The sequence below is a fragment of the Cervus elaphus genome, chromosome 5 (genome assembly GCF_910594005.1).
Source record: "Cervus elaphus chromosome 5, mCerEla1.1, whole genome shotgun sequence".
NCBI classification, from domain to species: Eukaryota; Metazoa; Chordata; class Mammalia; order Artiodactyla; family Cervidae; genus Cervus; species Cervus elaphus.
The window spans coordinates 58,159,960-58,186,314 of NC_057819.1; the positions used below are offsets into that span (position 1 = coordinate 58,159,960).

At 39.0% G+C, this 26,355-nt stretch overlaps 1 protein-coding gene across 5 annotated transcripts in view; it reads right to left on the minus strand.

Moving 5' to 3' along the window:
- The window catches only part of SLC10A7 (solute carrier family 10 member 7), a 287,835-nt gene that overhangs the window by 248,301 nt on the left and 13,179 nt on the right, over positions 1 to 26,355 (minus strand). For all 5 annotated transcript variants that reach the window (XM_043902560.1, XM_043902559.1, XM_043902561.1 and 2 more), the window contains exons 3-4: positions 23,503 to 23,639; positions 14,946 to 15,021 (exon numbers count right to left, since the gene is read on the minus strand). In XM_043902560.1, coding sequence (XP_043758495.1) covers positions 14,946 to 15,021; positions 23,503 to 23,639 — 213 coding nt within the window. The remainder of the gene's footprint in view (positions 1 to 14,945; positions 15,022 to 23,502; positions 23,640 to 26,355) is intronic.

Consider the following 26,355-nt stretch of genomic DNA (forward strand, 5'->3'; position numbering starts at 1 on the left):
AAAACCGTCTCTACTGTGGAAAGAAGAAAAGATGAATAATTCTGCCAGGACATCTGCCAGCCTTCTTGAGAGCTGTTTGTTCTGATTGTTTAGTCGCTAAGTTGTACCCGATTCTTTGCAACCGTATGGGCTGTAGCCCGCCAGGCTCCTCTGTCCATGGAATGTCCCAGACAAGAATACTGGAGTGGGTTGCCATTTCCTTCTCCAGGGATCTTCCCAGCCCAGGGATGAAACTGCATCTTGTACGTCTCCTGCATTGGCAGGTGGATTTTTTTTTTACCACTGAGCCACCTGGGAAGCCCTCCTTCTTGAGAGGGAAATGGTCATTTGAGCTGGGCCTTGGCTGATGAGCAGGGCTCGCCCTGGCAGATACTGGAAGATGAGGAGGAGGTCCCTGTTATAGGAACAGACTGGTCAAGGGAGCTGACCACGAGCAGCAGGAGATTTCCTCAGGAACACAAAGTTCTCAAACGGGTCCGAGGGCCAACACCAAAGGAACTGTCTGCAAGTAACAGGAGGCCAGGAATCTCCTGGAGAATAGACCAAAGGCTGGAAAGTCTGTCCAGAGGATCAAAGTTGCTGACTCAGGAGGAAATGGGAATGGCACATTTCCACTCCAGTGTAGGGTAGTGTTTTTCAAACTGTAGTTCACAGGATCAATTTAGTGAAATGGCATTTCTTTTCCAGAATTAAAGAAAGCAAAGGAAAAGGAAGGGAAAGAGAGGTGGAGGTGGAGGAAGAGAAGGAAGGCAAGGGGGAGAAGGCATGAGAGGGAGCAGAGAAAGTGCATTACACAAGAAACTTTTCCATTTCTAGTGGATTGTGTGTGTGTGCACTTTAATGAAAATCACTCATTTAAAGGGCCCTGCAGGTCTAATACTTGGCACTTGATTAGAATGCAATGTTCACTCAATATATTCAGACCATTAGTTTGGGTCCAAGTGTTCTTGATCATGAATAATTGCTTGAAAAATCTTAACTGCACTAAGCAAGATGTTCTCATTAGATGCTTAGAAGACACAGTTTGATATCTTCATAAGGCAAGTAAAGTTTAAAAGAGTCATTTCCAGAGTTCGTAGCATTGCAATAGAAATTATACTTGATTCTTATAGACGGATAGATGCTAAACACTTTCACAGGAAAGATAAATGGGTAATGTAATTCTCTGTTATTAGGTGGATAATCTCATAGGGGAAGTAAATTGAGAAAGCATAAAGATCAACAGTTGATGCAATAAAGTAGATCATATTTCAGTAAGAAGCAACAGCTTAAAATGACAGATTACTTCCTCTTATATAGGGCCTCATAAATGTTTTTTCCCAAAGTATGTTCATGTAAAACAACCCTGCCTACATACAACTGATTAAAAAACTGAAAAAGAATCAGAAGCTAAGAGCTAATGAGCAGTGAGGCTGAGAGAAGAAACAAAGTCTTCTTAGATGTAATTTATGAATATTCCCATAACTCCATGGTTGGAAAAATTATTGGGACTAAATCTATTTTCAATAGTAACAACTTTATAAATATATACAAATATATATGTAACTGACAGGTAGTCAATGCACATATAAGCCAAAGAACCTAAAAAAGTTACCTGCCCAGAATTAGGAAATGAAGGTATAAATAATCAAATTTTCTATACTATGATATAACAAATATGAACATTAATAAAATAAGATTAACTAAGAAAAAAGTTATGAATTTGTAGTTGTTTAGACTAGTGTTTCCTCAAAATCACTAATGGACCCAGGGTACCTCCATAAAAAAGAAAGTCTGATTATTAAAATGTAACAACAATAGAAATAAATCAAATTATTAAAAAATTTTGTTATTCATAACATATGCAAACAATCTGATATTGAAAAATAACTAGATAACAAATGTCCAGTGTTTATGAAGAACTGTTCAAAGGACACATGGAACCTGATTGTTTCTGTGGTCTGTTTGTTAGTTGGAATGGAACTGGGGTGGTTTTCCAGGCTTTACACTTTAGAGGAAACATCCTACAACAAGCCTGTTCAATCCCCTTTATCTGGTTCTAAATTCCCAAAGCAATCTTTCCATAACTAATTCGACTTCCTGTGCCCTTTAATGCCCAGAGGGAGTAATCTTGGATATCTAAAATGAATATTCCATATTATGGTAACAAATATTTATATAAAAGTGTTGAGGACCTATGATACCAACTAACAAACTGGAATTACCCAGTTTGTTACATTTATTTAAAAACCTGCCATCTTGTAAATTTATTTAAATCCCATCCTCCTTATGTTGCAATTTATGGTTTATGTTTTATATCACTTACTCAACTGAAAATTATATGAAGATACTATAATATAGGAAGCTATAATAAGCATTCAACATATATTTTGAGTGATTAATGAATAGAGTAAATGAATGCATATAGATGGCCAACAGACACATGAAAAGATGTCCAACATCACTAATGATTAGAGAAATGTAAATCAAAACTATAATGATCTCACACCAGTCAGAATAGATATCATCAAAATATCTACAAACAATAAATGCTGGAAAGGATGTGGAGAGAAGAGAACCCTCCTACACTGTTGGCAGGAATGTAAGCTGTTATAACCACTATGGAGAACAGTATGGAGGTTCCTTAAGAAAATAAAAATAGAGCTACCAGATGACCCTGCAATCCCACTCTTGGGCATGTATCCAGAAAGAAAAAAACATGATCTGAAAGGATACATGCACTCCAATGTTCACTACAGCTGTTTACAATAGCCAAGACATGGAAGCAACCTAATGTCCATTGATAGAGGAATGGGTAAAGAAGATGTGGTACATATGTACGGTGGAATATTACTCAGCCATTAAAAAGAAGGAAGTAATGCCATTGGCAGCAACATAGGTGGACCTAGACAGTGTCATACTGAGTGAAAAATCAGATAGAGGAGAAACATCATATGACATCCCTCATATGTGGAATCTAAAAAGAAATGACACAAATGAACTCACTTACAAAACAAATAAAATATGCACAGACTTAGAAAACAAGCTTAAGGTTTCTGGGAGGGAAGGAATAGTTAGGGAGTTTGGGATGGTCATATACACACAGCTATATTTAAAGTGGATAGCCAACAAAGACCTACTGTATAGCATGTGAAACTCTGCTCAATGTTACGTGGCAGCCTGGATGGGAGCGGGTTTGGGACAGAATGGATACAAGTATATGTATGGCTGAGTCCCTTCATTGTTCAGCTGAAAGTATCACAACATTGTTAAGCAGCTATACCCCAATACAAAATAATACGTTCAAAAGAAAAAAAAAATAGAGCAAATGAATGAACTTAGAGCAAACTTTGAGGAAGCAATGATAATGACTCACTTAAACTAGGTGATTTCACCAGTGACAAACCTCTACAACGAGGATAATGCTGATGTCTGCTTGATACATTCCCTCACAATTTGTAAGTACTTCTGCATATGATTTCATGAGATCCTTGTAAGCAATCCTATGAAATAAGGATGCAAATACTATTGCGCCTCAAATGAGAAAACCAAGGCTCAGAGAGATCCAGGGCTTACCTGGTGACCACTACTGGGTGAGCAATGGCAAAAGGAGGAATCAAACACCTGCTCTGATTTCCTAGCAAGTGTACCCTTGGCTAAAAGGTCAGCACAGGTGGTGATGCTGAGCCTCAGCACATTACTGGTGTTGTTTAAGTACTTCTTACCCACGATCAGGACTGGTCCTTGGATCTGAGGAAGAGTTGGACCCAAAGATGGAGGTCAAAAGACTTCATCTATGGAAAGAGTCAGAAACAGGAATCTGGCGATGTGGAACAGGGTGTTTCGAGATCAGGTCCCTGAAAGACTCTCCCATTCATGTGGGGGAGGAGCTAGATAAGAAAAGGAGAGATGAGAGATGTAGGAACAGAATGAGGAAAGAAGAAGGTTAGGGAGGGAAAAGGAAGTTGGAGGCAAGTAGACATAGTGTCACAGGTTGTAGTCAGGTCACGGAAGATGAGAACTGAGAACTGGCCCCTGCATTTGGTGAACAGATTCTATGGCCAACCATTGAGAGGACTCATTTGGTTAGAGTGGTAGAAAAGGAAGACAATTCGAGAGGCATTAAGGTATGAGGAATTCTAATTCGAGGCATGAAGGAATTCTAAGTTACACAAAGAATCTTGGGAAATCGAGATATGTTTCAAGCCAGTTGTATAGCAGGTTCAAACAAACACAGTTAACTCTTTCAAGGGCTCCTTAGAATGCTAACCCAATCCAGAAAATGAGACTAAAGTTAAAAGGTAGAAATGGAAGATGTATATGGACATGGAATTCCTTGCGGCTATGACTTCTGTTCTTTCATCTGTCTAAGAGGAAACACTGTTACCATTTCCCAAAGAGCATAGGAGGCTGGAGAGTTCAGTTTAGTTCAATTCAGTCACTCAATGGTATCTGACTCTTTGTGACCCCATGGACTGCAGCACACCAGGCCTCCCTGTCCATCACCAACTCCCAGAGTTAACTCAAATTCATATCCATTGAGTCAGTGATGCCATCCAACCATCTCATCCTCTGCCATCCCCTTCTCCTCCTGCCTTCAATCTTTCCCAGCATCTGGGTCTTTTCCATTGAGTCAGTTCTTCACATCAGGTGGCCAAAGTATTGGAGTTTCAGCTTCAGCATCAGTCCTTCCAATGAATATTCAGGACTTATTTCCTTTAGGATGGACTGGTTGGATCTCCTTGCAGTCCAAGGGACTCTCAAGAGTCTTCTCCAATACCACAGTTTAAAAGCATCACTTCTTCAGCACTCAGCTTTCTTTACAGTTCAACTCTCACATCCATACTTGACTACTGGAAAAAACATAGCCTTAACTAGATGGACGTTTGTTGGCAAAGTAATGTCTCTGCTTTTTAATATGCTGTCTACGTTGGTCATAACTCTTCTTCCAAGGAGTAAGGGTCTTTTAGTTTCATGGCTGCAGTCACCATCTGCAGTGATTTTGGAGCCCCAAAAATGGCTGGAGCGTAGAAAGTACAAACAGGCCAGCTTGCTAGAGTGCTTAACATTGACAGCCATTTTCAGGCTGTACAAGATTGCTCCAGAAAACCATTAAACTCTCACTCCAAGCAAAGGAAGTGTGTGTGTACTAAGCCACTTCAGTTGAGTCCCACTCTTTGCAATCTCTCATCTTCCAGGCTCCTCTCTCCATGGGATTCTGTAGGCAAGAATACTGGAGTGTGTTGCCATGTCCTCCTCCAGGGGATTCTCTAGACCCAGGGATTGAACCTGTGTCTCCTGTGTCGCCTGCAGTAGCAGGCAAGTTCTTTACCACTAGTGCTATGTGGGAAGCCCAGCAAAGGCAGTGATCAAGCCCATTTCACAGAAGAGAACGGCAAGGCACACAGAAGTCCAGTGACAGCTGAAGCTGAGACAGTGACTGACAGATCAGATTTCCTTCTCACTTCAAGTCTTCTCTCTGCTGATCAGATCCACTCTAAAGGCCTTTATAAATGTTTCAGTGAATCTTAACTTCATGCATTGGATTAGCAAGATCAACTCCCTACTGATAATGCAAAATAACCCTGAAATGTTTCATGCCTTGCTGATCAGCCAGAAATTGAACTTTCCGGCTCCGTTTGGGCGGTGATGATCTTGATCTTTCACCTCTAGCAAAAATCTTCTCATAGCTATAATTTTTAAGTTCATAATGAATGCTTCATTTGCTTTCCAAGCAGATAGAAAACCTTTTTTAAATACACTCAGACTGCCATGACCTTCGTCAATGACTTAAAGAGTTCACCACATGCAATAATTTCCTTTGCTTAGGAGACACTCTTAAGTTTTCTTTGAAGAGATTTGGGCAATAACCCTATTGCTGAAATTAAGTGTGCATGCACGCGCACGTGCACACACACACACACACACACACACACACTTTCAACTTGTCACCTTTGTTCCATACCTGAAATCAAAACTTTTCTTTAAATGTACTTAGAATTCTGCATGACTATCAAAGGGTTCTAAAATCCTTCAGCCTGCTAACTAAAATACAATAAATCTATTTATAGTAAAAGAAGCACACCATCTTGACTAAACAAACAGACTCCCTAAATGCCTACAGGAACAATCACAGTCCAGATCCCAAATGGAACTGCAGGCTGCCACACAGCTGAAGGAGGCTGAATTCATTTGGGGTACCTCTTGGAATTTTTTTAAACTAAAAAAGGAAAACAGTGATTTTAATGATATGGGACAATGTAAAGCCATTCCAGTCTGTTTTGCCTATTTTTGTGAGGTTTATAGCATGAAATAGAGGTTTTGAATAGTGTAACATCACACTCCATGAAAGCTTTCTGGAAGGCAGGCCCCGGATCTTAATCTCCTTTCTGACTCCCTATGGTAAAAGGCACCGTCTACATGAAGAGGGTGCTAAACTACTGTTGACTATCATATTCTATTTCTGAAGCTGAATGGTGGGCACAGTGGTGTTTATTATTATGCCTTAAACTGTACATATGTTTTATGTACTTTCTGTCGGTATGCTATTTCATAATTTTAATAAAGGAAAGAAAGAAGAAGGAGGAAAATCCTGAGGCCTATCAACTATACATTTTAATTCAATAGGTCTAAAGTGGAGATAAGGGATTTTCTTTTTTTTTTCTAATCACCCCAGGTAATGCAGATGTGGGCGATCTACAGAATTCACTTTGAGAGACAAAAAAATAAACAAACCAACATAAATAACATGCCTATAATTAATATACTGCTATTAGTGGTGAAGCTGTCTTATTTTCATGGTTCAAATTATCAGGTTTAGCCTTAACACAGAGAACAAAGTATTTAACGTAAAATATTACTCTCAGATATGCCTAGAAATTTCTTCCTAACTTGCTCTATTTGTCTCTAATTTATAATGCTTTTCATTTCTTTTTTTCCTTCAAATATCTGAGGGAAGAAATCCCTGATTATATTTCTCTCCTACTTGGTTCATTGCCCAGACTCACACAATTTTACAAAGTTATGCAGCTCTGGAAATTTACTCAGGAATTAAGACCTCATATTTACTTCACATTTTGAGGAATGGCTTTTAGCTGAATCCTTCCCTACTTCAGCTTGCAAAAAAATGAAATACCGAGGTACAACAGTGGATCTTTCCCCAAACTTATCCCTCTTGCTTTTTCATTAAACAACAGTGTAAGTGTCAAATGAAATAAAAATACCTCTGTAACAACAACATGAAAACCACATAATACTTTCTCTCCAAACTCAGGAAATCATTTTCCAGTTTTGTTTTTTTTTTAAAGAAACTTCTTTAAGAAATCCCTGTGGTAGTTACTAAAAGGTAGAAGTTACTCAAACTTGAGTGCAATGATTCTCTTAGCAAATCCTATAAGGCTTAAAACCTATGTAAGACTTTTGGAGAAAAAAAAACCATGTCTTTCACCACCAAAATTTACATTTGGAACAGAAAAGTATATAGTTTTAAACCAAAAAAAAAAAAGAAAGAAAATGTGTTTATTCTATGTCTCACAAGTTAGAATAGAAGAGAGAACATTTTTATCTATCTTCTTTTTTATACCTGATGATGAAAATAGGGTTCACCAAGTCATCACTTTCTCTATCATTCAAAAAAGGAACTAAAACTTCATGCACACACATACATACACACACATAACCACCATCACCACCAATCAGACCATGTGAATAGCACATACTACAACCCTGGAGTTTGAAAAATCACATTTAAAACACTGGAATGAATAAATAACAATCACAAAAAAGAAGCTAACCAAGTTTCTAATATTTAAATGAAAGCAGTTTAAAATGTAAAAGCCACAGAATAAGACTGTCAGTCAGCTACACCCTTAAACAGTCTCACTCTAATACTTAAAGGGTATGCTGGCATTCTAGCATACATGCATTGCTCTGCACATACATTGAGTTCCCACTGCCACTAAAATGATTATAGTTGGCTCACTGAAACAACAACAATCTAAGTTATCAAAACAGAAATTGTTCTTTAATTTTAACAAAAAGTAATAAGCCTAGTCTCACCAAAGTACATGAGGTGAGTTTCAGAGATTCAATAACTTTCAATTCATGACAAAACCTTTTCTGTAACCAACAGTCTTATGGAAAAGGCATTTACAATGAGAGGTAACATATAAGTAACAGAAAAAAATTCCTCCTAAATTATATAACAACTTTATGAAATAAAATGAACAGAATCATTTCAAATGACACTATTGTATCTGTATACATCCCCCAAATCATTAAATACAAACAGGCTACACAGTTACACATTTTAACCCATGAAAGCATATGCTAAACCCAAGTATAAGTATTAAAGATGTATATATAAGTATGTGAGAGTATAAAGTAAATGTCAAGAAATAACAGAATCTAGAAGGAAAAATATTTTCTTCCATGTACAAACACTGCGAAGGATGGTCGATTGGAAAGAACAGGGCAATGTGGAAATGTACCCCAGTCCATGTACTCGTGTGGGTACAGAGCCGCTGCGTACAAGGCAGAGCGGACAATCACAGTGAACAGAATCGAAACCTTCACCCAGCGGCACCTGACACTGGACTCAGCTTTTGGATCTTCTCATTCACAGGCACCAGAAATTTCTCCTTTTATTCTTAGATAAGGTTTTACTAATATAAAGTACAAAAGATCAAGCTTCCCTTACATTTATTTCAACAAAAGTCTACCTTCAGTTACCTTATAACAGTATTTTCAGTTCAGTTCAGTTCAGTCGCTCAGTCCTGTCAGACTCTTTGTGACCGCAGGAATGTAGCATGCCAGGCTTCCCTGTCTATCACCAACTCCCGGAGCTTACTCAAACTCATGTCCATCAAGTGATGAATGGGGGGTAATGATGGTGAAACCATTCAACCATCTCATCCTCTGTTGTCCCCTTCTCCTCCTGCCTTCAATCTTTCCCAGCATCTGGGTCTTTTCCATTGAGTCTGTTCGTCACATCAGGTAGCCACAGTATTGGAGTTTCAGCTTCAGCATCAGTCCTTCCAATGAATATTCAGGACTGATTTCCTCTAGGATGGACTGGTTGGATCTCCTTGCAGTCCAGGGACTCTCAAGAGTCTTCTCCAACACCACAGCTCAAAAGCATCAATTCTTCGGCACTCAGCTTTCTTTATAGTCCAGCTCTCACATTCATACGTGACTACTGGAAAACCCAGAGCTTTGACTAGATGGACCGTTATTGGCAAAGTAATGTCTCTGCTTTTTAACATGCTGTCTAGGTTGGTCATAGCTTTTCTTCTAAGTTGCAAGCGTCTTTTAATTTCATGGCTGCAGTCACCATCTGCAGTGATTTTGGAGCCCTAGAAAAGAAAGTCTGCCACTGTTTCCATTGTTTCCCCATCTATTTGCCATGAAGTGATGGGACCAGGTGCCAGGATCTTAGTTTTCTGAATGTAGAGTTTTAAGCCAACTTTTTCACTGTCCTCTTTCACTTTCATCAAGAGCTCTTTAGTTCCTCTTTGCTTTCTGCTACAAGGGTGGTGTCATCTGCATATCTGAGGTTATTGATATTTCTCCCGGAAATCTTGATTCCAGCTTGTGCTTCATCCTGCCCAGCATTTCTCATGATGTACTCTGCATATAAGTTAAATAAGCAGGGTGACAATATACAGCCTTGATGTACTCCTTTCCCTATTTGGAACCAGTCTGTTGTTCCATGTCCAGTACTAACTGTTGTTTCTACACCTGCATACAGATTTCTCAAGAGGCAGATCAGGTGGTCTGGTATTTCTATCTCTCCACAGTTTGCTGTAACCCACATAGTCAAAGGTTTTGGCATAGGCAATAAAGCAGAAACAGATGTTTTTCTGGGACTCTCTTGCTTTATCTATGATCCAACAGATGTTGGCAATTTGATCTCTGGTTCCTCTGCCTTTTCTAAATCCAGGTTGAACATCTGGAAGTTCACAGTTCATGTACTGTTGAAGCCTGGCTTGGAGAATTTTGAGCATTACTTTACTAACATGTGAGATGAGTGTGACTGTGTGGTAGTTTGAGCATCCTTTGGCATTGGCTTTCTTTGGGATTAGAATGAAAACTGACCTTTTCCAGTCCTATGGCCACTGCTGAGTTTTCCAAATTTGCTGACATATTGAGTGAAGCACTTGCACAGCATCATCTTTTAGGATTTGAAATAGCTCAGCCAGAATTCCATCAGCCCCACTAGCTTTGTTCATAGTGATGCTTCCTAAGGCCCACTTGACTTTGCATTCCAGGATGTCTGGTTCTAGGTGAGTAATCACACCATTGTGGTTATCCGGGTCATGAAGACCTTTTTTGTATAGTTCTTCTGTGTATTCTTGCCACCTCTTCTTAATATCTTCTGCTTCTGTTAGGTCCACTGCATTTCTGTTCTTTATTGAGCCCATCTTTGCATCAAATGTTCTCTTGGTAACTCTACTCTTCTTGAAGAGATCTCTAGTGTTTCCCATTCTATTGTTTTCTTCTTTTTCTTTGCACTGATCACTGAGGAAGGCTTTCTTATCTCTCCTTGCTATTCTTTGGAATTCTCCATTCAAATGGGTATATCTTTCCTTTTCTCCTTTGCTTTTTGCGTCTCTTCTTTTCTCAGCTATTTGTAAGGCCTCCTCAGACAGCCATTTTGCCTTTTTGCCTTTCTTTTTCTTGGGGATGGTCTTGATCCCTGTCTCCTGTACAATGTCATGAACCTCCATCCATAGTTCTTCAGGCACTCTGTCTATCAGATCTAATCCCTTGAATCTATTTGTCACTTCCATTGTATAATCGTAAGGGATTTGATTTAGATCATACCTGAATGGTCTAGTGGATTTTCTTACTTTCTTCAATTAATTTTAGAAAGGCTTAAAACGTAAAATTATCTAATATCTTTATGCAGATCATCTTCTCCCATAATCTCATATAAAAATCAGAGTCTATTCACTTCATATCAGAAGATATGACCAAACTGGACTTTGCAAGCTTCTTTTCTGAAGCTCAGTGTTCAATATTTGTGAACAATTACGTCTTACTCTCCAGGACTTCAAAAATTCTTGACAATCATGAAACTGCATAATAAGCATTAAAGAACTAGACCAATGATGTTAGAAGACAGGGGAGATGTTCATAAATTCAATATTACTAATATGCAACATTAATGTAAATAACTTAAATATCTACTGGGGAATGAACATGTAGATACACATTCAAATGCTATATGTTAATGTCAAGAAAATGAGTGATCTTTGAACTTCTGCCAAAAGCCATTTGAGAAAGAAAAGGTTTTTAAGGGAATCACATTAGAAAGAGATAAATGACACTGTTAAACAAATTAACACTTTCCTCAAAATCTTTCAAGGCAATAGATAGATAATCATAGCAGGCTCTAATCCAAGACTTCGTAACTTCCCTACCTCACTAATTATGTGGCAACTGTAAGAATCTCTTGGCATAATGAGATGTTGGTTAAATCCAATTATCTGCCAATTCCATTTCTACACTTAGAGAAAACACAATCCATGACGCCTGGCTTCACTTTCCAGGCAGGGCTCGATCTCTGCCGGGTCCTTGGTGCTGCCTGGCCACACTACCATCCTCTCCAGGGGACTCCCTCTCATCTACATGGCAATTCCACATTTTCTCCTCTCATCTGAAACAAGAATAACATTTACCCCCACCCTCATTCTCATGTGCTATGAAAAAATAAAAGCTATCAGAAAACAACTCCCAAGTGTCCCCCTTAACCCATTTACACGGATCTATAGCCAGGCACTCTGTCTTCCCTCCTGTTATTGTGACTAAATGGTCTAAGTTCCTACTGAAGCTCATATAACCCAACATCACTCTCTCCCCCTTGATCAGATAAATTGCTCCAGCACTCTCTCTTAAATCCACAGCTCCCTCTCCACTGTACAGTATCCATCATGATAGAAAATGCTGTCCTTTCTGAAAGAGTAAATCTTGACCACACATCCCTCTCTAAAAATAGCCCCATTTCTCTATTCCTTTTTATCACAAAGGACATCATAACCATGGTCTATACTTCTTGTCTCTAATTCTTCTCTTCCTGTTTTCCTTACGCCTACTCCAAACAAGCTTTTGCACCTGCCCTCTACCAAAACCACTCTGTTAAAGGTTAACAGTAACCTCTGCATAGCTTAATTTAGTTGTAAATTCTCAGAATTCATTTACACAACTCACATCAGCAGAATCTGTCATGCATGCATGCTAAGGCGCTTCAGTCACGTCCGACTCTTTGGGACCCTACACCAGGTTCCTCTGCCTATGGGTTCTCCAGGCAAGCATACTACAGTGGATTGCCATGCCCTCCTCCAGGGGATCTTCCCTACCCAGGGATCGAACCCAAGTCTCTTAAGTCTCCTGCATTGGCAGACAGGTTCTTTACCACCAGAGCCATCTGGGAACCACTGGTGTCAGAATCTGACACCACTCATCATATCCTCCACCTTCAAACCCCTTCTTCACCTGGCTTCCTGGATACTATGCTCTCTTGTTTTTCTTTGAGTCTCATTAATTAACTCTCTCTGTTTTGCCTTTGCTTGTTATTCCTCATTGCCTTAACCTCTTAATGTTGGAGGGTCCCCAGGCTCAATCCTTGAAACTTTGCTCTTTTCTGTCTATGGAATCTCATACACAATCTTGGCTTTAAATATCATTTATTCACTGATGATGCCCTAATTTCCGTCTCCAGGTTTAGGCCACTCCCTCAACTCTCAACCCTTGTATCTATAATTGTTCACTGACATCTTCAATTGGATATGTAATAGGCATCTCAACATATAAAAAAAAATAAGTTCTCCATGTTCACAATGTGGCTGACACTGTAAGTGTTCATCAGTCCAGCTCCCCTCTCCTTGAGGGCGCAGGAATATGGTAAGGCCACACGACTTGTTCTGGCCAATGTAATGTGAGCAGAAGCACCACGTGTCACTTCCAACCCAACATGAAAAGTCCATTTGTGATTCTCTAATCTCTCCGTCTCTGTTATGGCAAAGCTCAAAAGCATTGTGCTCCATCCAGATGATGTATCTTCAAAACATAAGCCTCCACTAACCAGGTTTCCTTAGTAATGGCAAAGATCTTCCCACTCACCCACATGGGACAGGTACCATTAGCAACAAATAACCCTTTATGCTTAACTGAGATTTTGCAGTTCTTAGTTGTCACAGTATACTGTGGCTACCAGACTAAACAACCCCACATATCTGCTGTCACATAGCACTCTTCTCCACCTCAGCAAACTCCATCCTTTCAGCTGCTCAGTCAAAAGCCTTTAAGTCACTCTTGACCCTTTCTTTCTCTGACACCCCACATCCAATGCATCAGCATATCCTGTGCCTTCAAAATACATTATGGAAAAACCCAAATGAACTTTTTGGCCAACTCAATAAATACAGAATCTAACCACCTATTAGTTTCTCCACCACCATTCTGCTCTTCAAAAGACACTGGTTAGAAAATGAAAGACAAACCAGACTGGGAAAAATATTTACAAAGCATATATATATATATATATATATATATATATATACATATACACACACACACACACACACACACACACACATATATATATAAAATGAAGGTCTTGTATCCAGAATATAGAAAATTCTCAAGGCTCACCAATAAGAAAGCAAAACACTCAATTTTGTAAAAAGCAAAATTTTAGTAGACATCTCCCAAAAGAAGACATAGATAACAAATAAGCACATGGAAAGATAAAAATGCTCACCATTATTAGTCACTGGGTAATGCAAATTAAATAAAAATCACAATGAGCATGGGATGTAAGAGAGACTCAAAAGGGAAGGGATATATGTACACCCATGGCTGATTCATGTCTATATATGGCAGAAACCAACACAATTGTAAAGCAATTATCCCCCAATTAAAAATACATATATCCTGCCTCATTCAAGAGCATTCTTCCCCTGGACTACCTTGGTGGTCGAATGGTTAAGAATCCACCTGCCAACGCAGGGGACACAGGTTCAATCCCTGGTCTGGGAAGATCCCGCATGCTGCAGGGCAACTAAGTCTGTGTGCCTCGACTCCTGACCGCGAGTTCCAAAGCCCGAAAGCCGTAACTACTCAGCCCTGAGCTGAAACTACTGAAGCCCAGGCACCTAGAGCCCATGCTCTGCAACAAGAGAAGCCACCGCAACGAGAAGCCCAAGCACCACAACTAGGGAACTGCCCCTGCTCGCCGCAACTAGAGAAAGTCCACGCAGCAACAGAGACCCAGCGCGGCCAAAAATAAATTAATTAATTTAAAAATTTTAAAATTTGTATTCTTTTCTGAATGATAAAATATCAGGAGAAATAAGCGACTACAAAGCAGAGTTCCTCAGTACAAAGTCGTAGGGCCTCTCAGCCAAGAAGAACCACCTATAAGTAGCTCCCAAAATGGACTACTGCCATCCCGATACTTAAGCACTCCTCTCTGGCTATGGTTCCCTAGGAGTTGGATAATTTCTTTGAACTCATCTTAGAAACCTGGCCTCATTTCTCCTTTTTAAATATCATCTTCACCTGCCATTAAACTTATACTGACCCTTTTCCCATGAACATAGCTTGCCCTAAATTTTTTTAAGAACTGAGGAATGGCCATAGCAGGTGTCCTCAGTTCACGAGTCTTGGATGTAAAAGTCCCTTGGCTTGGATTCCTTGTCCTCTGTCTCCTCATTTCTCACTGAAGTAGAAAAATCACAGTCTATCTCTGTTTCATTCACCTCCCTTGCTTTTCTCCTTGAAATCCTAAATTCCACTCATTATTGTCAATTTTAGCCTTTTTCTAACACATGAATCTACCCGCTTCTTTCATAAGCTGCTATAGTTATGCATTTTCTGTGATGTGATTCTTTTTTCATAAAATAAAATATAAAATAAAAGGATAGCACCCACTCATGTTTAAAAAAGCTAGCCCCATGACTCACCTCGTTCCCACCAACTGCCTTGGTTAATATCACCGCAGAAGACACAGGGGGAGGCATGCAACCTACTGTCTGCAACCTGAAATAGAAAACAAAAAGCAATTATAAGTAGGTTTCTTTTTTTTTTCCAATTATAAAATTTTCACTACATTCATTCTAAAACAGCAGAGCTGGGAGAATGCTTATTGGTGCACACGTCCTGTCAAATTCAGACAATTCTATATGAGCCAACATGGCTTAGTAGAAACTCTCACTCCACTCCACAGATTTGAGTGATCTCATTTTTAAAATTATTTTAAGCTCTTTACAACTCAAAAAACAGTCAGATTATGGTGAGTGTAGTCATTGAAAATAACCAAAATGGTTTATCATTTGGTAAGTGTATATAAGCTTAGTTATTTTCAGGTATCTTTTCCTTATATGTTTTATAGGAAGGCTTTTGGCAAAAGTAAAACTTTAAAACCTCTCGCAGGGCTTCCATGGTGGCTCAGTGGTAAAGAATCCAAATGTCAATGGAAGAGACATAGGTTCGATCCCTGATCTGGGAAGATTCCACATGCTGTGGAGCATCTAAGCTCATGTGCCACAACTATTGAGCCCTTGCTCGCGAGCCTGGGAGCCAAAACTACTGTGCCCACATGCCGCAACTACTGAAGCCTGAATACCCTAGAGCTTGGAACAAGAGCCAATACTGCAATGAGACATCCAGGTACCTCAACTAGACAGTAGCATCCATCACCAAAACTAGAGAAAAACCTCAGCAGCAACAAAGACCCAGTTTAACCAAAAATAAATAAATAAAGTTATATATATATATTTTTTAAAAAAACCTCTTGCAAAGTTCAAATGTATTTAACAAAAACACAAGCTTACATTTGCTAATTCTTTTCCACAAAACAGAAATCCTGAAACTGTCATCTCCTAAAAGACATTTTCATTTTGCTATAATATCATTGTAAAAATAGGCATGACACAATCATTTACTGCAAGGAAATCCAACCAGTCCATCCCAAAGGAAATCAGTCCTGAATATTCATTGGAAGGACTGATGCTGAAGCTGAAACTCCAATACTTCGGCCACTTGATGCAAAGAACTGACTCACTGGAAGAGAACCTGATGCTAGGAAAGACTGAAGGCAGGAGGAGAAGGGGACGACAGAGGATGAGATCATTGGATGGACACGAGTTTGAGTAAGCTCCGAGAGTTAGTGATGGGCAGGGAAGCCTGGTGTGCTGCAGTTCATGGGTTCACAAAGTGTCGGACATGACTGAATGACTGAACTGAACTGAATCATATACTTCTTAGATTCAGACCCTGTAGTAAACCCTAGCGTCTATTCTAAATTTGGTCCTTATTCATTATGTACATATACCCCAGATTGTAATTAGAAGTCTATTCTCTTAGTTTAGAATAGAAAAATATATTGCATCACAAGCAAATGAAATTATGAGTAGTAAACCCAAATATTAAAGATAAAAAAAAACATTATCCAGCATTCATACAGAATATACATTCTGGGGACAAGGAGAAACTGGCCCAACTAAAGTGGAAAATTTATACAAGGAATCAAGGACACAGAGTACCTGAATAATATTTGAATGTAGGATCACAGGTGATTTTTTATTCTCTTTTGTAATAATGTACTATCTAATATTTACAAATGAACTTATATTAGCTCTCAAATAAGAAAAAATAAAAGTTTTCATTAATTTTTACTGAAGACTTAAGAAAAATCCTTATATAGAATTTCAGTTCAATTCACATGAATACAGCACTTTTTTTTCTTTCTTTTTTTTTGGCCATGCCACGTGGCTTATGGGATCATAGTTCCCATACCAGGGATTGAACCTGGGCCCTTAGCAGCAAAAGCATAGAATCCTATCCACTAGACCACCAGGGAATCTTCAAATATGGTCTTCCTTTAAGGTCTGTTTTCCCAAGTGATGTTCAAATAGTGTCTGATTATGAATTTCCAATCTCTCACCCTTTCTCGTGATCATCACCAAGAACATCACTAACACTTACTAGGCTTTTACCATTTGTAATACATACTGTTCTAGACAATAGACACTTTACACATTTATCCCTCAAGAGTATTTAAGATAAATACTACCATTCTTTTTCTGAAAACTGAAGAAAGGAGTTAAGTAATACAACCAAACTCACAAAACCGCCTATCCAGGATTAAGTTATTCCTGAGTCCAGGGACAATGACTTTAGCAAAGCCTGTTCCTCCAGCCTCTGCCTTCTATATTCCTTGCCACCAATACTAGTGATAAGCCCTCTCAGGTATTTTCAATCTTTCTAACTTTTTCTATCTTTCCCTCTCTTCTGGCTCCTTCCCTTCTATGTACAAAGGAGGAGAGTTCTCATCTCAAAAGAAAAAAACAAAACACTAACCTATACATTGAATATATATGCTTTCTATAGGTAGGATACTACAAAAGGGTATTTAAAAAAAAAAAGTATAAGGCATGATTTCTGCCTTCTAGGAGGTAAGACCGTCAACACACAAATGTAGATAACGAACCTCAAAATTAGTATTGTTTCCGCAAGATGTAGTCCTACCTATATCACTGTGGCTCACTGCTGTGCTCCACTTACTTGACCGCAAAGCTCATTCTCTCTCTACTCCCCTGGAATCTGACTTATGACCCTCCTAGCAAAAGTGTATGTGCATGTGCATGCTCAGTCTTGTCTGACTCTTTGCAACCCCATGGACTGCAGTCCACCAGGCTCCTCAGTTCATGGGATTCTCCAGGCAAGAATACTGGAGTAGGTTGCCATTTCCTCCTCCAGGGGATCTTCCCGTCCCAGGGGTCAAATCCAAGTCTCCCATGGATCCTGAATTGGTGGGCGGATTCTTTACCACTTGAGCCACTGGGAAGCCCCTCTAGTAAAAGCAGTAACCTTATAAATCACCAGCAATCTCCCAATCACAAAATTCAACATCCTTTTCCTTATATTCATTCTTCTTACCTCCTTGCCTCTCAAAGCACCCTATTCTCTTGGTTATCATAGTACAGCATCTTTCTAATTTACCTTGTGTTTTAAACAAGCCCATTCAAGTGTTCTGCTGGCTACTCCTGTCTTCTCAATCTTATTTTCAAACCTGAATGGGTAAGAATACTTAAAAATTTCTATTGCTACACCCAGCGTCCATTCCCAATCTGTACATTGCTGCCTATGACTACCACCTTAAACTAAACATGTCTAATACAGAGTTTACGTATTCTCTAAGAAATTGATTTTGCCTCTCAATTAACTTATCTCTGTCAATGGATCAGTTTTCTCCTAATGAACTAGCTTGAAACTTTGGAGTTAAGTGGAGCTCTACTTACTCTTAATAAATCAATCAATTATCACAACCAATTTTCCACTGTTTTCCATGACTGTTGTCATCATCCCCCTTCAGATGCTTTTTTGCCCAAGTCTAGACATTTCTAAATGCCTACTCAGTGCTCTCTATACCTCCACTCTTTCCTTTTAACACAAAAAGATAAGGGAGTATGTATTCAGAATACACTTATTTCAGTGATTTAAACAGGATCCTGATACAAGAGTCGGCAACGCCCTCTAGTTAACATACTAAGTGTGTACTCTCAAAATGGGAGGGGCCAGGAGAAAAAAATGAGTGAGGAAAACTTTCTCTAAGTGAGGCAGACTAAGTCTGTACTCCTTTCAGTTCAATATCCTGAGCTGCGAATTGTATGCTTTTATTTATTTAGCATATGGAGATTACAAACTCTACTCTGCCTACATACCCAGGACAATCTGAGACTATCAGATAATCTTCCTTAATGATCACTCTTCAGCGTGTGGTCTCTTGTTTACCACTTTTAAGAACTCTCCATCATCCACAGATTTAAACTCAAACTCTTCATATGAGTGAAGTGAAGTCGCTCAGTCGTATCCGACTCTTCGCGACCCCATGGACTGCAGCCCACCAGGCTCCTCCATCCATGGGAGTGTCCAGGCAAGAGCACCGGAGTGGGGTGCCACTGCCTTCTCCAGATCAGTAGGTTCCAGCTTTTGCAGCTTGACCTTAAGGAAACTTTTTATCTTTGTCTTCCACGAATGCTTCATGTTTGAATTCTCTACTTTAGAGGTGCACAATCCATGCTGAAATTCTTCCCCTCAGTTCAGTACAGTCACTCAGTCATGTCTGACTCTTTGTGAGCACATGGACTGCAGCACTCCAGGCTTCCCAGTCCTTCATCAACTCTCGGAGCTTGCTCAAACTCACATCCATCAAGTCGGTGATACAATCCAACCATCTCATCCTCTGTCGTCCCCTCTTCCTCCTGCCTTCAGTCTTTCCCAGCTTCAGGGTCTTTTCTAATGAGTCAGTTCTTCACATCAGGTGGTCAAAAATTTGGAGTTTTAGCTTCAGCATCAGTCCTTCCAATGAATATTGAGAACTGATTTCCTCTAGGATGAACTGGTTGGATCTCCTTGCAGCCCAAGGGACTCTCAAGAGTCTTCTCCAACACCACAGTTCAAAAGCATCAGTTCTTCAGTGCTCAGCTTTCTTTACAGTCAAACTCTCACATCCATACATGACCACTGGAAAAACCATAGCTTTGACTAGATGAACCTTTATTGGCAAAGTAATGTCTCTGCTTTTTAATATGCTGTCTACGTTAGTCACAGCTTTTCTTCCAAGAGCAAGCATCTTTTAATTTCATGGCTGCAGTCACCACCTGTAGTGATTTTGGAGCCCCCCAAAATAAAGTCAGCCACTGTTTCCCCATCTGTTTGCCATGAAGTGATGGGACTGGATGCCATGATCTTAGTTTTCTGAACACTGAGTTTTAAGCCAGCTTTTTCACTCTCCTCTTTCACTTTCATCAAGAGGCTCTTTAGTTCCTCTTCGCTTTCTGCCATAAGGATTGTGTCATCTGCATATCTGAGGCTATTGATATTTCTCCCAGCAATCTTGATTCCAGCTTGTGCTTCAGCCAGCCCAGCATTTCTCTTGATGTACTCTGTATATAAGTCAAACAAGCAGGGTGACAATATACAACCTTGATGTACTTCTTTCCCAATTTGAAACCAGTCCCTTTTTCCAAGCCTGGTTCTAACTGTTGCTTCTTGACCTGCATACAGATTTCTCAGGAGGCAGGTCAGGTGGTCTGGTATTCTCAACTCTTTAAGAATTTTCCACAGTTTGTTGCAATCCACACAGTCAAAGGATTTGGTGTAGTCAATAAAGTAGAAGTAGATGTTTTTCTGGAACTCTCTTGCTTTTTCTATGATCCAACAATGTTGGCAATTTGATCTCTGGCTCCTCTGCCTTTTCTAAATCCAGCTTAAACACCTGGAAACTGGTTCACATACTGCTGAAGCCTAACTTAGAGAATTTTGAGCATTACTTTGGTAGCATGTGAGATGAGTATGGATATAAGAGTTGGACTATAAAGAAAGCCGAGCACCGAAGAATTGATGCTTTTGAACTGTGGTGTTGGAGAAGACTCTTGAGAGTCCTTTGAACTGCAAGGAGATCCAACCAGTCCATCCTAGAGGAAATCAGTCCTGAATATTAATTGGAAGGACTGATGCTGAAGCTGAAACTCCAATACTGTGTCCACCTGATGTGAAGAGCTGACCCATTGGAAAAGACCCTGATGCTGGGAAAGACTGAAGGAGAGAGGAGAAGGGGACAACAGAAGATGAAATGGTTGGATGGCAACACCAACTCAATGGACATGAGTTTGAGTAAACTCCAGGAGTTGGTGATGGACAGGGAGGCCTGGTGTGCTCCAGTCCATGGGGTCGCAGAGTCGGACACAACTGAGTAACTGAACTGAACTAAGTGCAATTGTGCAGTAGTTTGAGCATTCTTTGGCATTGCCTTTCTTTAGGATTCGAATGAAAACTGATCTTTTCCAGTCCTGTGGCCACTGCTGAGTTTTCCAAATTTGCTGGCATATTGAGTGCAGCACTTTCCCAGCATCATCTTTTAGGATTTGAAATAGCTCAGCTGCAATCCCATCACCTCCACTCGCTTTGTTCATAGTGATGCTTCCTAAGGTCCACTTGACTTCCCATTCCAGGATGTCTGGCCTTCTTCCCTTATAACTGGTTATACTTATCTAACAAATCACAAGCTAGACCATTTTGATTGGCTACTATTTTATGTATGTATATATATATATATATATACCTCCTATGTGCATGCATGTTAAGTCTCGTCAGTTATGTCCAAATCTTTGTGATTCCATTGACAGTAAGTCTACCAGGCTCCTCTGTCCATGGGCAATCTCCAGGCAAGAATACTGGAGTGGGTTGCCATGCCCTCCTCCAGGGGATCTTCCCAACCCAGGGACCAAACCCGCATTTTTTAAGTCTCCCGCACTGGCAGGTGGGTTCTTTATCACTGGCATCACCTGGGAAGCCCCATATGTCCTACATATCCAACTAAACTGAAAGCTCCCTGAATACAAGGAAAATGTTAGTCTTTTCCAATTTCTTGAGTGTTCTATGAAGGGCAGATACTCCATAAATACTAGGTTTTCTTTCTTTTTTTTTTTGACCATACTGTGCAGCACATGGGATATCTCAGTTTCCCATCTGGGGATCAAACTCATGCCCCCTGCATTGAAAGTGCAGAAGCTTAACCACTGGACCACCAAGGAAGTCCCAAATACTGAATCTTAATAAGCATCATATATTGTTGCTCTAAAATGATGTCATATTTATGTAGCATTTTATAATTTCTGGTGAAATTTTATATCATTCTCCAAAACTCAATTAAAACAGCACCCTTGGTTCCCCCTCTTGTCGTAACCTTTCTCCCCCAACTAAGTAAATGATGCCACCAATAACCCAGTAGCTCACACCCCAAATCTAGATGTCATCCTTGACTCCTCCCTGTCCTTCTCTCTCTACATCCTATCCACCCATGGGTTCTGAGAGCTCTAATTTTAAAACATAATCTCCATATATCCATCTCTTTCTATGGTACTGCTACCTCACCACACTAACATCCAAGCTGGTCCCCTAGCTTTCTCTCAGGCCCTTCTACTATCTGTTCTCCTAGAAGAATCATTTGCAGTACAAATCAGAACCACATCACTCTCTTATTTAAATCCCTTCAGTGGCTTCCCAAAATAAAAACTGAATGATTTTCCATAGCCTACAAAGCTCTATGGGAAGGGTCCTGTCCACCTTTCCAACCCTAAGTCATATTACTCATCCTCTATGTCATTAGGCTTTGGTCATCAATGTCACTTTCCTGACTCTAGAACACACAAGGCTTGTTCCAGCCCTTACACACTCTAATTTCTTTGCCTAGAACATTCTACCCCTAGAACTCTGCACTGTAAATTAATCACCAGTCTATCCTCTCAACCATTTTCAACCATATCATACAGTTTTACTTCATATCATTTATCTTTATCTTGATCACGTATTTACTTGTTTACTGACAATCACACCCAGAGTGTCCTTGACAAGCAAAACTAACTGGCACTTGCCAATTTTGTTCACTGTTGTTTGTCCAATACCTATAATAATTCCTAGCACATAATAGGAGCTAAATAAATAGCGCATAAATGAATGAATAACTGATCTCAATTGATATCCCCAAAATCATTATTAAGCAGGCAATAAAAATATGATTATCCTCATTTTATAATTATAAAACAGCTTCCCTGGTAGCTCAGTTGGTAAAGAATCTGCCTACAGTTCAGGAGACCTGGGTTCAATCCCTGGGTTGGGAAGATTCCCCGGAGAAGGAAATGGCAAACCACTCTAATATTCTTGCCTGGAAAATCCCATGGACAGAGGAGCTTGATGGGCTACAGTCCATGGGATCGCAAGAATCGGACACGACTTAGCAACTAAACCACCACCATAATTACAAAACAGGGAAACTGAGGTTTCAGACTATTAAATGACTTTCCTTAAAGTCACATAGCAAGATAGGAATAAGATTAAAATGCAATCTTTAGGCCTGGAGTTCAGTATTTAAGCTGTTATATTATGATGCTAAAATGTGGCTAGTTTTAAACCACTTCAAATAATTTTTAAGTCATTTAATACTTTTAACAAACATGGCAACATTTTTAATGGGAAACTAGATCATAACAAAAATCTACTGGTAATTCAATTATCCTATCAAACATAAAACAGAGCAAGTGAAAAAGTAAATGTTTGTCCCCTCTATGTATTTTTTATTTCCTATATATTTTTAAAAACACATAGTATTTAGTAAGATATAGAATGCAAAAGTTAAAGCACCCAACTTACAGCCTACATTACACACACAAACAGATCTTACATCCTCTAGCACCTTCCATTTTTCTCCCAACAGAAAACTGTCGCTCCTGGAACTATAAGATTAAGTAAAAGTGTATCTTTTAAGATTCGGTTATAAAATTCTCTAATGAACTTCCTTCATGAAACACTATCACTTTTAGGAATAATAATAATGTTTAAAGTGTTTGTGTTTCCTTATATCACACATAAGGCCTTTCATATACAGTTGCCACAGAAATGATAACGTCACTAAAGATGCCCCATTAAAAGTGGACCCTTCAAAATATTTAAACATACCCTTTTAAAAGCCATTCATTGATGGGTGTGATTGATAAAAGCTGAAGAAAAAGCCATACTGCTGCTGGGAAGAATGCAAGTGTAAAGATCTGAATAAAAAGATGTAGTTTTATATGCACCAAAGCACTTGTCAGCTCCTGTGAAAATGAAGGACACAAAATAACAATGGTAAGAAAACTATTTCTGAAGAGAGATTGCTGCCAAAACAACATCACATGAATTAGGCTTTTTTAATTGAGATATAGTTAACATACAATGTTGTACTAGTTTTAGGCATACAACATGATGATTCATTGTGTGTACTGCAAAATGATCACCACAGTTAAGTCTAGTTAATATCTATCAATTTGGAGTTATTTCACAGCTAAATTTTTTACCTATAAGCATACACATAAGAGATAGACTTTAAGGAAAAAAAACTCTTCATGGTAATTATATTTTTATAGAAAACTTATCAAACATTCTCATTTTTTTCAAATATAATACAACATAACAATTTAGATTCATAAAATTCTGGAATAGGACTAAGCTAACTACCTTAACACTAGCATAGATTTCAGAATTGCTGATACTATAAACAAACACATAGGATGCTACAGAAAAACCCACACAAACTTTTTGGCTAACTCAAAAGGACAAAATCTTGTTTAAAAATTTTGGCAGGACCTAGCATTTTAACTAAATTTGATACCCTCTATTCATTACACCAGACCTGGCAAGGCCTCAACTTGGCAAGATGTTACTAAATCTACACACAAATCATAATTTTTAACAATGTTTTTCCCAATAATATTCTATAACTCCAAAGGGCTCTTTCCCCAAAATCTACTCACTAGATTTTTTTTTAAATGGGACTAGTAGTACCTTTTTATTATGTGAATACATATAATACAAAATAAGAAAACTATAAACCAGTATTTCTTTACTCACTAGATTTCTCTATTAACATTTACTGAATAGCAGAGTTCTGTGCCATGCTCTGAGCTTGCCATTTTAATGTATGTTACCTCATCTAATCCTGACAACAACTCTATTAGGAAGATATTATCCGATGAGAAAATTGAGATTTTCTGACATGCTATCAAACGCATGAATTCCTGTTTCTACCACCAAGTCACACCACTGCCCCAAGAGGGAAAAGATGTACATGAAAACATGACATACCAGGAATAAGTTGTGAGTCTCACAGCTGCAAAAGGATATAACAGTAAACTCTGGGATTTCAATACATACAAACTAACAAGCATTTACATTTGAATTTCTTTGAGTTATGTGGTTATTCAGAGGACATGAAACAAATTCAGAAAGTAATAGAAAACATGTAAAACATGCAGTCATTAAAACACATTCAAAGATGCCAGAGTCACTGGTTATAAACTTAGCACTGCAATGTCCCCCACTTTCCCTAGTTCAAGTTAAGTCATGACGTGGCCTCAGAGACATTAGTCAAAGTTTACGGTGTAGTAAACAGTAGGTTAATGCAGGCTCATTCATTGATCACCACTTTCTGCCATCTGTCTCATCAGCTCCTACCCTACATCTCTCTATGTGAAGACATACTGGGAGACATGTAGACTCAATCTCAAGACATCTCTAAAGGCACAGGCATCCATGGAACTCCTGGCAAACTGGATCTAACAGAGAACAACACTGGGCTGGCCGGAAGCCACACTGTGTGCCCAGATCAGAGCTCACGTAAAAGGAGGCATCTTACAATGAACCGGAAGTTTCACCCAAGAAAAAACTTAGGCACCAGCAGCTGGAAGAATTCTCAGTAGTCTTGAAACCAAATCTCACTCAAACACACTCAGAGGGACTCTACAAATACCAAATAACTATTAGTGGGTTTTTTATTTTTAAAAAATTAAAATGACTAGCCAGAATGCAGTAAACAAAGGTATTTGTATATACTTCTCATAGGAATATAAAACGCTTTAACCTTTCTGAAAAGTAACTTGGGAGAGTATCTCAAGGACTATAATATGACTCATATTCCTGCATTTCAAAATGTTTTGGCTAGGCATTTCACCTAAGGATATAAAAAGTGGTTACAAGCATTTATATCTAGAAAGGGCTGATAGAGCATTATCTATTACAGTAAAATCAGGAAACAACATATATGTCCAAAAGTGGGAGAAAAACTAATGACTTCAGGTGGCAACAGAGTGTTAAGAGCTGTTAGAAAATAGGTTAAAACTGTGCAGACAAGGATGTAGGAGTTCGGGGATCTCTTCCTGCTTAACCACAGGCATGCCACTGGCCCAACCTGTGGAGACCAAACCTGGCAGCTCATTGCCTCAGCCAGCGCCTGCCTCCTTTCTAGGTGCGTGGACTATCTCTCATAATTCAGGCTTTCACAAGTCGTCTGACCCAGAAATTCTACTTCAAGGAATTAATCCTTCACACGTATTATCAAATGTAGAAAATAACATATTTTTAAGTTATCCTTTGTGGAATGTTTATGATAGCAAAACTTTGTAAGTTATACAAATGTCTATCAATAGAAGACAAGGAAATCTATCAAGACACGTTCATAAACTACAGTATCTTTCAACATTCAAAAAGAAACAAGGAGCTTTTTATGTGCTGATATGAAATAATCCCCAAGATATGTGTTTTGAGTAAAATAAAGTAAGGTGGCAAACAGTATAAAATACCACAGTTTGATGGGGGCAGGGGATACACATATGTTCAATTTCATAGAATATCCCTGGAAAGATACAGAAACTGTTCATATTGGTTTTCTCCAGAGAAGAGAACTGAGTATTTAGTAGAGGGGCAAAAAGAATACTTCTCATCATAAATACACTTATATCTTTTGATTCACGTTCATAAAACTGAATAAAATACCTT